At 30.1% G+C, this 14,288-nt stretch overlaps 1 protein-coding gene across 1 annotated transcript in view; it reads left to right on the plus strand.

Moving 5' to 3' along the window:
• LOC125860619 (zinc finger protein SHOOT GRAVITROPISM 5-like) overlaps nucleotides 1–4,047 on the plus strand; it is a 32,658-nt gene extending 28,611 nt beyond the window's left edge. Inside the window, exons 2-4 of the mRNA XM_049540616.1 lie at nucleotides 1,446–1,819; nucleotides 1,929–2,328; nucleotides 3,161–4,047. Coding sequence (XP_049396573.1) covers nucleotides 1,717–1,819; nucleotides 1,929–2,328; nucleotides 3,161–3,959 — 1,302 coding nt within the window. The 5' untranslated portion in view covers nucleotides 1,446–1,716 and the 3' untranslated portion in view covers nucleotides 3,960–4,047. The remainder of the gene's footprint in view (nucleotides 1–1,445; nucleotides 1,820–1,928; nucleotides 2,329–3,160) is intronic.
• Nucleotides 4,048–14,288: the final 10,241 nt, after the last annotated feature.

Consider the following 14,288-nt stretch of genomic DNA (forward strand, 5'->3'; position numbering starts at 1 on the left):
CCATACGTCATATGCAGAAGAAATGTACTGTTGCAAAATGCTAACACTGTTTTATCGATGCTGTTGTTGTACCAAAAGTTGATGTGCACACACTAAGTAATCCCTGTAAAATGACCAAAACACCCTTGAGCAAGCTTTGACTAGACAGTCCTTTCAAATAAAAAAGCTGCTTGTAAATTCGAATCATTGTGCATCTTCGGGAGTAGGGATGGAATGTCCTTTTCTACTCTATTAGCAGCAATGAATGGAGGGACAAACTCGTAATTTACAATGTTAATTAAGCAAAAATTTACTCAATTTAAAAAAAAGTAGATCCATCTTTTATAATCATGATCCTTCGATCAATTTGTACATATCTTGATTAATTTTACAAAATATTCGCTATTTGCCATCATAAGTATCGAAAAAGGTATAAGACTTTCCACTCAGTGTCCGAAGTTTGTATTAAAGTTCCAACTATATTTGGATCATATATTGCAGGACCCATTTAGTGATGATGTTTTTTTTTATACACATGGCTCAAACTCAAGATCTTTAATTAAGGATGAAATAATTTCACCATTATGATACTACACCACATCCTATGAAGGTGAAAAAGGTATATTGATTAAAGGTAAAGAAATTAATTTTTATTAGCAGTGTAATAAATTTGCATCAAAATAAAGGGGGTTAGTATTTAGCTAGCTAGACACTCACTGTATGCAGAGAAAGAGGCTGACAAAAAAGAAATTCTTACGTGTAGGATGTAAATGGCCCTGTGGGTGTTATAATACTGGAGTCTCTACTTTGTATTTATATGTGTATGCAAATTTATTGTGCCCATCAAATAATGATCTTCTGTTTTTATTTGTTTGGCTTCTTTCTTTTTTCTTCCTTGTCTTCAGTACTCCTACCTCATTATATCAAGTTTGGAACATTATGATTGGGTCAAGAACTCTCTCAAATACCCCCACCCCCCACTCTCTCCAAAAATAATAATAATTGAAAACACCCTTAAATTCTTCATCTTCGAACTAATAATAACCTTCAGGTAATTAATTAAGCATGCATCCTTGATCTTGCAATATCAGTGAAATTCATTTCTAAATTCTCTCCAAATTTAAAAGTGTTTTCGACACTTCTCTCAGATTTTTACTAAGAGTTTCATGCTTCTATAATAATTTGAGACCACTCGCTATCATATAGCAAATCGGAATGTATCTAAATTTAGTTAGTCAAATAAAATGACGTTTTTAAGGCTATCAATAATTTGAGGACGAAATTTATAATTTACATAAAGTTCAGGAATATTCTCAATACTTCTCTCAAAATAAAATAAATGTATTTTTTTTAATTTTAAAAAAGGCTTTTAATTTATTTTTTTTGTTCCGAACCTAACCTTGAAGTTTTTATTAAGGGGTGTGACTCTTCAACAATATCTGGCAAAGGGAAAAGTTTTATGAGAGAAAGCTGAAAGTTGAAAAGCTAAAAGAAAGCTGATGATAACCGAAAGAGAGAAAGTAAAGAAGAAAAGACCCTTTTTATTATTTTCCTCCATGGATTTATCTGTGTTTTAATTTCTTCTTCTCCAATTCCCATCTCTCTTTCTTCTCCATAGTTTTATTTTTTCATGTTGTAATTAACCCTTTTTTTTCTTCAAAAACCTAAGATTAATACACCCACTTAGCTATCCCTAACTTGTTAATTTTACTGAATTTTCATATCTATTGATCAGCCATGTTAAGCAATAACAATCCCTCTTCTTCATCCGACCCGTTTAATTCCTCAGAAAATGCAAACAATGCTAGTAGACGAAAACGAAGACCTGCAGGAACTCCAGGTATGCATAATTCAATTACTATAGTAAGAATCGAACACACACCTATTGTTTTTTTTATCAGATGAATTATGCTAACTTTTTTTTTTTGAAATTTGATTAATTCTACTAGATCCAGATGCAGAAGTAGTATCGCTTTCACCGAAAACGTTACTGGAATCAGATCGATACGTATGTGAGATCTGTAATCAGGGATTTCAGAGAGACCAAAACTTACAGATGCATAGAAGAAGGCATAAAGTTCCATGGAAGCTGCTTAAAAGAGAAACCCCAATTGTTAGAAAGCGCGTTTTCGTTTGCCCAGAACCAACTTGTCTCCACCATGATCCTTGTCATGCCTTAGGAGATCTCGTCGGTATTAAAAAGCATTTCCGTAGAAAACACAGTAATCACAAGCAATGGGTTTGTGAGAAATGCTCAAAAGGATATGCGGTTCAGTCTGATTACAAAGCTCATCTTAAAACTTGCGGCACTCGTGGCCATTCTTGTGATTGTGGCCGCGTTTTTTCAAGGTATAGTCTTCTACCTTACGAGATAGGCTGTATGTGCTTGGAACAATACTATACTAAGCACTTCTTATTATTTTTTTAAAAATAAATATGATTCTTAAAATCTACGAATGAGTAGTACAATGTCATGTCTTGGTCCAAAACAAACGATTTCTATACGAGGGTTTACGGATTTTTTCGATTTTGTAACGGCTGTTTAGTCTGTCTTTTGGAAAGAGAAGGAATATTAAACAAAGTCCGCAAAATTAGTAAACTGTTTCTTCAGATATAAATGATACTAGTTGCCTTAATACTAGTACTTTATTTTAATACTTTTAAATAGCCTTTCATAAGTTTTTCTTAAGTTTCAATAAAAAAAATTAAGAATCTGAATCCATTTCGTTTAAATAATCAACGTGTTTTTGTTTTCATTATTCTATGTTTCCTAGAAGAATGAAATTGACTCCCCCGAAAGAAAAAAAAAAACATTCTGTTTGCTAATTAATTAAGAAGAATGAGGATGTTAGTTATCCTTCTAGTATATAGTAGTAGTAGTATTTTTTTTTTTCTTATTGTACGTCAAATGTGTATTTATGAAGATGCTTTTGGTTTAGCTAAGTTCGTGTAATTTTGCCTAACATAGTTATGCTTTTCTTCTTAGTTACTTTCTCCCATATTCATCAATGATAAGTTTGAATCATCACATATTACCAGCATTTGATGAAGTTGTCCTTTTTTTTTCACTTTTTCAAAATCATTACCACTTTACTTTTTTTTACCAAACAAGTAAATTACTATTTGCATGACGAAAAAATTGATTCCTTTCTATTCTTTCTTTCTTTCTTTCTTCATGTAGGGTGGAAAGCTTCATTGAGCATCAAGACGCTTGTAGCATGGGCAGACTCCGATCTGAATCACAATCCTTACATCCACCTTGCCTTTCTCGCACAGCTTCTAGTACTCCTAGCCCGTCTAGCGACACGAATCTCAGCACAACACCATGGTCTAGTACATTGCTAAAAAAACTGTCATCCGCTGCAGCTGCAGCTACTCATAATGCTAATCCCAACATCATAAAAAGTTGTACAAACAAACACAATTTGGAGCTACAGCTCTTGACTACTACTACATCATCATCTAGCCCGGCATTTGACGTCTCCGTATCATCTAAACCAAACGAAGATCATTCAGCTTACAATCTCCAACTCTCCATTGGCTCTTCAGACTTCAACGAGTCGTCAGAAAACGCGAATGAGAAGCGTAGTTCAGATGCTTTGAGACTGAAAGATGAGGCAACGGAGCAGCTAAGGATAGCGATGTCAGAAAAGGTGTACGCGGAAGAGGCGAGGCAGCAAGCGAAGCGACAGATCGAGTTGGCTGAGCAGGAATTTGCAAATGCTAAGAGAATTAGACAACAAGCACAAGCGGAGTTGGATAAGGCTAATGCTTTGAAAGAACATGCCATCAAGCAAATCAACTCTACACTTTCACAAATCACTTGTCATTCCTGCAAACAGAAATTCCAATCAACTACCAGAGTTAGTATTGTTGATGAAAATAACTCATTGGCATTGAGTTATATTTCTTCGGGTTTATCAGAAGGTCATCATCATGAAGTTGCCAACAATGAACATCTCAAACTTTCTCAACGTTAGTTTCTTTTATTTTTATGTTTGTTGATTATATGATTATAGCTAGTAGTGTAGTGAGGATGGTGGTGATGCTAAGAATACTTAATGAAGGGTTGTATGGTTAAAAAAAAAGGAGTATTTGGTGTAATTTTTTTTTTTTATTTAATTCTTGCACGGTGACTGTCATAATGGTGTTTTTTTTTTTTTCAACAAAGGCAATAATGTGAGATTTCTTGGTATCAAATTTTGCAGGGATTCTTCATTTCACTACTAGTACTCATTAGTATAGTAAACTATTTCATTGAGTTGAATGAGCTATATATATTTTTAATAAAAAAAAACAGAGAAAAACAGAGAATTAAATTATGTTATCTGGTCTCTCACTCTTAAAATTTTTGTAATGTGTTAGATTTTGCATTTGGACTATTTAGAGATCTTTGTTGGGTAAGGGTGACCCCAGTATTAAAGAAGTGTACTGCCAATTAAAATTTTGAAAAAAGAAGAGGAATCAGATAATAGTCCTTTTCCTGTGCATCCTTATAAATGTTAAAGGTGAAAACACCATGTTTTTCAGTGCCAAAGTTGGCAGAGTAGTCTCTTTCAAACTCTTCAGACACAAACAAACTTCATTATATTCATTGATAACACTAGTACTACTCTTTACTTACTAGTCATCACAACTCTATACAATATCACACCCCTCTCCTCCAATCTTTTGTTTTCTCTTCTTTCATTCATGAGAATCAGTAGCGCTAGTTGCTGCTACTGCTGAAGAAAAGAGACAGTACTGTGGGTACAGTTACCAGTAAGTGTCTGGAGAAAAAGACCAAAGCATCTTTCCTTTTTATGCAGAATAGCTTTGGCAATATCTATAGTTTCTAGTTTAATACAACTACTTAACAAAATTTAACTATGTGTTCCCAACGATATCTACTTTCTTTTGTTAAATTACATATAACCCCTTAGAGGATCTTTATCTTTGGGGTTCCTTTGGTTTTAGAATATTATTTGAGCTTACGTCCAATAAGATTTATTTACTCAATTTGAAGTTCAGATCTCTGGTTTTATTCATCCTAGTCGATTATAAGAGTTATTTTACTCCTCCTAATTTAAAAATTTAGCTAATATTTCTTAATAATGTAAAATAATTTATGTATATATTAATTTAGAGCATGTTTAAATTGATTTGTTTTAAGTACTTTTAAGTTAGAATAATTTTTTAAGCACTAGAATTTTGAGGTGTTGGGTATATTTGAAAAATGTTTATTAGTATTTTGTTTTAAGCTAAAATGATAAAAATATGTTATGACTTTTGACATATAAATCAAAAGGTAAAAGTCAATCCAAACAGACTTTTAATCTTTTTGTTGATCACTTTTCATTTTGAGCAGCGCTTAAAAAATCATAAATAAGAAGATAATTTTACTAATTCATCTCTTATAAACCTTTTGAAAATTTACGAACAAATGTAAACATTTTCTAAAAGAATAAATTGCAAGAGGAATATAGAAAAGATTTCATTAATATTTTCTTGATTTAGTATGGTAGACAACTAATACTTCTCTGTTTCGAAAAGAGTAACCTAGTTTGACTTGACACGAAGTTTAATAAAATAAAGAAACTTTTGAATCTTGTGATCCTAAATTGAAGTTATGTCAAATGTACAAAATTGTTCTTTAATCTTGTGGTCTTAAACATGCCACGTAGAAAGCTGAAAGTAAAATGTCACAAAAAAAAAAAGAAAAAAAATCATTCCTTTTTAAACAAACTAAAAAGGAAAGGAAGTCATTCTTTTTTAAACGAAAGGAGTATAAGACAACTATTTTTAGTATAATGATCAACTAATATGGGACGAAGGAAGCATGTTTTTAAGTTTCAATCATTGTGGATAGTTATTGTGGAGTATATTTAGAAGATAAATTCCAATTTGAATAATTAACTTTGTTTGGCTGGCATGAAGATTATGAGGAGATATTGTGACTTTTAACGAATTTTCTACTTATTACTTCATCTATGCAGAAATAAATTGATGCAAATTAATATTAGTACTTCAACATATTTTTAAAATTCTTTTGTTAGACATATTTACATTGTGTTCTCGAAGAATTTAATTATGGCCAATTAAGGATTAATCATGACCAATAAATGAATAAAAATCATTTTGGCGCTAAAGACGGACATTTAACAACAGACAAAGATCCATCTTTTATGTCTTTTCAATGAATTTAAATTTAAGAATATCGACCTGCCAACTATAATCAAAATGATCATTCTTACTTTTCACAAACAAATTTCCCTGTCCTTTCAATTAGCATGACTAAATTTTTTGTTTTTTATATATTTAAAACTTGGAAAATAGATTATATACATGTAAAACAAGAGAGATTATAATAATTTTGAAGATTGAGAAAATTGTGAAGATTAACAAAAATAGATCTTTTAGCTTTTAGTGGTTGCCTAATGACTAGATAGCGTTTGGATGGAAAATCAAAGAAAAGGAGATACTTGTCTATTGTTTAGAATTTGAGTGTTATCTTCGATTTTAATATAAACTTTTTTTTGGGGGAGGGGGATTTATTATACACATTTATTTAGAATAAGACTCAAGATTAAAGAAATGTTAATTTGCGAATAAAATGTCTCATCAATTACATATTTCGCTTACATTGTAGTCCCTTTCATTTTAATTTATATAATATAATTTAATTGAGTATTGATTTTTTCTTTTTTAGAAAAGTTTTTTTTAAAAAAAAATTATTATTTTAAAATGTATGTCATAATATTTGTATTACTACATATAACACTCTAGAACTTAATACGAAATTAGATAAGTTAGTAATTCAAAAGGTGAAGATCGGTGAGATTATATGAGGAGACAACATTTCATTTTTGTGACGACCCAGACCGTCGTGATTGGCACCCACACTAACTCTTCGGTGGAAGAACCACTACTACAACCCAAACCAAGCAACTAAACCAAAACTAAGACATTTAAGTTACGGAAGCAAGTTAAATACTAAGGAAATAAATAGAGTTTCCATAAACTCTAACAAAAGTCTAACAATAATAAACTAATGACGCGGAAGTAATGCCTAGAACCTGAAAGTCAATGCACCAAAACATCTGAAGTTCAACAAGTCTAAACATGCAACCCCAATCTAATGAACTAATCAACTAACTAGAACATAGTCTAAGTCTGAAAATGCTGGACATAGACCAAAGAAAACTCATTGCAACCCGTAATTGGCTCACCATTAAATTCGAACGATCATTGATCTCCTAAGTGAGGTCTGTCAGTAGCCGTTTGAAGATGCCCTGTACTCAACAAAAATAAGAGCAAGTGTAGTATCAGTACACAACCACAGTGTACGAGTAGGATCACACGGCTATCCCACTAAGTGTAACATACATTAGTCAATACAACAATATAATCACATGCATATATCGAACATATACAATATTATCAACATATACGAACAACGAACAACTTCACATTTCTCAAGATACACAATTATATTAAATCATTGGTCCTCTCATGGAACCCAAACCCAAACAGCTAGCATACCGGAACGTGGTACCCGATCCCATGATTATACCGGAACGTGGCAACCGATCCCATAATTATGCCGGAATGTGGCAACCGATCCAAGTTAGTTATGCCGAAACGTGGCAATCGATTCATTCAACACACCACAATCACAATCACAAGTATATCCTCAAGATCATACAATTAAGTCATGATTTCAAGGTAGCCATCATTCATTTATCTGATTTACAACAAATGTGATCAATAATGCAACATTTATATATATACACGTATCATAATGAAGCAAGAACAAACATATATCACATAATCATAGAATCACAACCATCACCTACCTCGAAACAAGCTTGAAACCCTAAGAAACTTGATCATTCCCTTTCCGGATCCGTTCCGCTTGTTCTTGGTCTACAAACAAGCAATATAATACGGGAATCAATAAACAACCACTAATTACCCGAATTACTAACAATTCTATGCACCCTGGATCAAACCCATGATCTCAATTATCCAAATTAGGATTGTTTCCACCATATAATCTATAACAAAACCTTCCCCCATCAATATTCACCCATTCTATTACGTTCTACGGATCGAAAAATGGATTCGGGGAGTGAAAAGCTTACCTTTAACCTCAAGAATGACGAAAAATGACTAGGAGTCGCCTGTGATTCGTTCTTTTGCTCTAAAAGTCGTAAAATGCATAATAAAGTCGTTTAGGGATTTATTAATGACCTTAAATCGCGTCAAGCCCGCCACAGCGGCCCTCAACCTATTGTGGCGACCTCGCCAGAGCAACCAAACTCCCCGCCAAGGCGGGTTGCACGAAACAGAGATCTATTTAAAGAATTTCAAAATCCCCATTTAACAACACATCTCTAACCCACGACGCTCAAAAAATACCTTCCATGCTAAGATCGATTCCGGGAGTTCTACTCGCCCGAATTCAATTTCGTAGAGTTGTACGGGTTCCTTAACGAGTTATCTAACGACTCATGTAATCAAAATCATAAATAGTTCACCCAATTGTTACCAGATTTTCCTGCACCTTAAAGACTCCTATTTCGTCCAAATCTTGACTAGGTTGGGAAAATCCAAATACTATGAAAAAGTTTCCGGCCCCAAATTTCCCTCTGTTGGCTTTTTTTATAACGACGGGAACAGTCATTACAATAGATACCCCAATATCGGACACTTAAGGTTCCTACTCATACTAAAGTTTAGACATCGAGAGTATGGACAATATAACATGTTACTCCATTACTGATACATAAAAAAATTAATGTATATATATCATCATATCATTCAATAGTTAAATCAGATAGAGATATCATACTTTTATTTACTTAATAATTATACGATTAATAAGACCCTTCACATATTAGTCTGTTCAATCACGTAAAAATTCTTTAACATTTTGTAACATTTATATGATTAAAAAAAAGATTTAATCATTAAAGCTAAAACGGAAAGTTCATATTGGAAAATAGCAAAAAAGAAGAAGGAGGTTCCTATGTGTAGGAATATTGTCGAAAAAGAATACCTTAAGGGCAATAACAATCAATTATGTGTTATTTACCATTTTAACCTTATGGGCAATAACAATCAATTGTGCATTATATACCATTTTTATAAAATGAATGTCCATAGGTAATATTATATCAATTTTAAATAAAAGATACATTTATAATATCTAATTTTATCAATATACCATATATTCACATATTTCATTTTTAACCTATAATTATACCTAGAAAAATTAAAAAAGCAATTAAATTAGAAAAAAATGTATGTGAACACATGAAATTCATCTATTTAATTTGTACAAACACCAAATTAAATTTACCAAATAGGAGTAGGATCTCTAATATGCCCACATTTGGGAGAGTGGATCTTTTAGTCCATTTTAGTGAAAGTATCTTTTGGATAAAATCAATAACCTATAGAAATGACATATTTATTATTTAACTAAATAATAAATATGTAATTAAAAATCTTGTTAGCTTTTGGTTGAAAGCTAACAAGATAGTTATAATAATAGTTGCATTGTGGCTTATTATATATAGAATATGTTTGACTCCTACAAATTTATGAACTCAATTAACCTTTTCAATTGACATTTGTATCCATATGTATATTTTTTTGTATTTTAAATTTTCTTATTAAAAATTTTGATTCCATCATTAAACTCAAAAGATAAAAATTATATTGTTAAAGTAATTGAATTTTTAGCATTATGGTAGTAAACTCATCAAATGTTAACTATAACATGATAAAAATATATTTTAATAACAATAAAACAATTAATCTTTATCCAATACAATGATAAAGTCCGCTATAATATCTCTCCATGTTATGGCACCATGAGAGATACTCCTTCCTTCCTTTCTTTTCAGTTGATAAAGGTTTTTTGTTTTTTTTGAAACCAAGCAATAAGAATTTTGATAAACATTTTATGAAGTATTTTTTTATTATATTGATACGTAAAAAATTATACTTTATAGTATTTTTTGTATTGTTTTTAAATGTCTAAATTTTTAATTTAAAAATATGTGCGACATAAAAACTAAAAAGAAACAGAGAAAGTATATGATAGTTATGATTGATTGATTTTGGTAACATATTTACAATATTATTATTTTTTAAATCATAACAACGATTCTCCGACATGTCGTCCAAAATACTTTACACAACAAATGCTTCGAATTGTATATAGCGGAAGAACTAGTGGGAACTTTAACAGAAGAACTTGCACATATATATGTAGCAAACTAATAATTGAATTTTATTATTATTATTATTATTATTATTATTATTATTATTATTAAAATATTGGTCTAAATTAAAAATAATTTATTAAGGTTTACATTTAAATAAGCTTATGATACCTTTTTAAAATGTGAGCTTTCTAAATTTTGTGTAGATATTCTTATGTAGAAATATAATGATGGACTTTTGTTGTTGCCCTTCTGAGAATTCAATTCTATTGCGATAAATATGTTTAAAAATTTGTAAACTTCAAATTTTGAATCTGTTTTTATGAATTTGGATACGATTCCACATCCATTTTTTCTTTCTAGATAATTCGAATAGGATATATTCTATGAGATGATGAAACAAACTTATCTAAAACAAAAAGACATCTCTATCGCAGGGCATATGTCTCACATATAGAAAAAGAGTGATTTGATATATTTGTCACATATATTATATAAAAAAATATAATACATAATACTTTGGCGCGTGGCAATTTATTTATCCACGTACTGTGCATTCTACAGAATTAAATCAAATAGAAAATAACAAAAATAATTAGGCAAAGACAATGGCCACCTTCCTAATTCGTTTTCTTTGTAAATTGCAAATATAGACAGCTTATCCTTCTAACTGTTACCAATGGAGACAACAATAAAGATTCTTTTAATTCATAAATAAATATGCTATTTTCTCATCAATTATTTTGATTCATTTCTAGCCTTTAACTTATTTTCCAATTATTTCACCTATTATTAGTAAAAAACAAGTACTAAATTCGTGATAGAAAATTCCAATTATACAATATTCTGATTTTCATCAATAAAAAACTAAGGGCTATATGACAGAAGTATAAAACTTGAGGCATGTTATGTCATTCACATGAAAATTTTCAAGAAGTGGATAACATTAAGCACGCACTACATTAGGCAATGGTCTTCTCAATTTATTTTTATTTCATTTTTTGGTATCAATTAGTGAGCAATTCATGATCCATGTTCTAATACAAAAAGGTACTACATTAGAAAAGTGAACATTAAGATGGTAGTGTGATTATGATAATTAGAGGTATTAAATAAACGTGTTTTCCATAAATAATCAAAATAATTGAGTTAATAAATATGAACATATTGTTTGACTTGGGGGTTGGGTGGATCCTATTTTCATTGGCGCTCCTAATTGTGAGTGTTATTGTGATTACGAGTGTCAAATAGATAGGCTATATTCTCGAATTTAAAACGAGTCAAAATAAAAATGAGTTATCAATAAATATGTGGATTAACACAAGTTACGAGTTACATTTTCATTATTGTCACCCCTAATTGCGATCATAAAAGACCGTTCTGATGGTGGTGCTATTGTGATTAGGGTAACAAATCGTTATGTGATGAATCAATAAAATAGAGGATCGTTAACCCATTTAAATTTGAACGAGTTGGACGAGTTATATTTTTATTGATGCTTTTAATTGTTATTATAATGAAAGTTATGTTGGTAGTGCTAGTATAATTAGGGTTGTCAAATTGGTGAATTGTGCTGAGTGAAATAAATTAAAATGAGTTTAGTTAATAAATATGTGGATCATTAATACGCTAATTAGGACGGGATATATTTTCATTGTCACCCCTAATGTGATCGTAAAATTTGGACCCCATATATTATCCTCTCATTAGAGTTTCTCTTCATTGTGCAAGTACTCGTTTGGATGAGTGACAATTATCCTATTTAATTTTTTAAAGATGTAGATTTTATTCATTTAATTAATACACATTCTAACTATAGATTAAAGGAAATGACAGCTTTGGCTAGAAAAATCTCATGCTATAGTTGCTAACCATGGATTAAAGGTATGAAGAGTCATATATAAAGTCTATATTTTTTTACTTTTTCCCCATCCAACACTTTTTTTAAGTGTGTGTTAGTATTAATTTGTTAGGTGCTTTGTAGAGAACTTTTTATTTATTAGTTTGCTCTAAAATGAATATTTTTTCACTAGTAATTTCAACAAAACAAGTTAATTCCTATGTGATTCTGCATTTTTTTCATAAATAAAGAAACTAAGAAATTATGAGTGTATCTAATTGAACAAAACGAGAATACAAAATAATTGTTACTTAACGTATTTGACAATATAAGAAAAGATGCTGGCATTTTTTTTTAAAAAAACTCATCCACACATCACTCTCTAGTTTCTAATAATAGAATAATAAATATCTTCTTAAATAGTCAGAATACTTATCCATTTCTATATAATTTGAGTGTTCAATTGTAATGTTGTTTATCAACAATTTTAAAAGTCTTTAACATAATCAATGGAAAGAAATTGTATTAGAGATGAACCAGGAATCAATGAAGTTCTTAGAAGTATTTACTCTTGTTATATTGTCACTAGCCGTGAAGTTTTTCTTTTACTACATGTATATATATCACTTTTAAAAAAATACTAATATATATATTACCTGATGTGGACGCGATAGATTACTTTTTAAAAGTGATAAAATTAGTTCATAAAAATATGATTCATCAATTTATTTATATTTGGACATATTATTTGACTGACCCATTCAACCAGTTCAAGTTTGAGTGGGTTATTTTGACTCATCTATTTCAAGTCATGTAAAAGTCAGACATATATGTAGTTTAAATTCACTTTTGAGAAAATTCTGTCAAAATATTTTCAATAAGATTATTTGTTTATAGGAAAACTTATGTAACTTCGTTCATCAAGTTTGTCAATTCATAGCTGAAGCATGTACTACCTATACACTTTGGTTGTATATATTGTGTATGAATATGTATATACTATATATATTATATGTTTATTAAGTACATAATATATACTATTTATACATTGTGTAGGGAAAATCACTTACGTGTACGCTTTTTAAAAAATAATTAGATGATCAAATGGCATTGAATTATATTTTTTTCTTTATTTGTATGATGTGTTATATACCATCATAATATATAATTTTCTTTCATAAAAGAACAAACAAAGAAATTAAAATTTAGTAATCATTAGGTGATGGATTAAGTTATGATCCACTTTTTAGTTCAATCTATTTTAGCCCAAGAATAATTTTAACCCGCCCCTTTATAAACGAAATCAATTTTAACATGTCTAAATTTTGAAAGAGAGTGATTTTTGTCTACGTTATTCTCTTTTCAGCTGTCTTACTGTTATTATATTGATTTCAATTAAACAGTATACTCTTATATTAAATACTAATGAAGTATTTATATCCTTGTTTGAGGACTTTATCAAGTAATTACAAGCTTTGAAATATTCAAAATATACTCACTTTTACTTCAATATCTTATTAAAATACATAACCCCTTTTTCTTTTGTCCATTAAAGCCATGACATATATATATTGTATAGAAGAGAGAGAGAGTGAAGAAGGAGGAGGAAAAGAGAATATATTAGATGTACAAGTAATTAGGTTCCAAAATGATGATCACCTTGAGGATGGTGAATGTGATGATTACAAATTAAAGTATTACTTTTCACTTAATATATAGTTTGAATTAATACGTATAATTGCACGTTTTGGTTCTTTTATAAAGGAGCTTTTTTATATGTTTTTAGAATTTAGATTTGATGCTTTGACTTTTGGAGTCTCCCAGAGAAACTTCTCTTTTTGGAAGTAAAGGTAAGTCACCCCACTCACATGGTCTGTTTCTTGACTTATCATAAATCATCTCCTCCTTAAAGCCTTAAAAAGATAATACAAAAGATTCCCACAATTACTTGGACCCATCCTTCCTTCATCTATTCATCATTAGCCTTTGTTGCCTTCCCCTTTTCACTTTCTTTTTCTCATTAATCATAATATATAAGTAACTATTTATTTCCACATATATTTTTCATGGAACTAAATGCTCTATATACATAAATATTTGAAGAATAAGAAGAAAAAAAATTCCCATTAATATATTTCTCACTCTTTTTTTGTTTTAAATTAATGATAGACTAGTAAGTTTTCTTTCGTCCTTAATTAGAGGTTTCTGATTTCAGCTAGCTAGCTGATATATTAGAGAAAAATCGAATTTAGTTG

Source organism: Solanum stenotomum, chromosome 3 (assembly GCF_019186545.1).
Source record: "Solanum stenotomum isolate F172 chromosome 3, ASM1918654v1, whole genome shotgun sequence".
Lineage (NCBI taxonomy): Eukaryota > Viridiplantae > Streptophyta > Magnoliopsida > Solanales > Solanaceae > Solanum > Solanum stenotomum.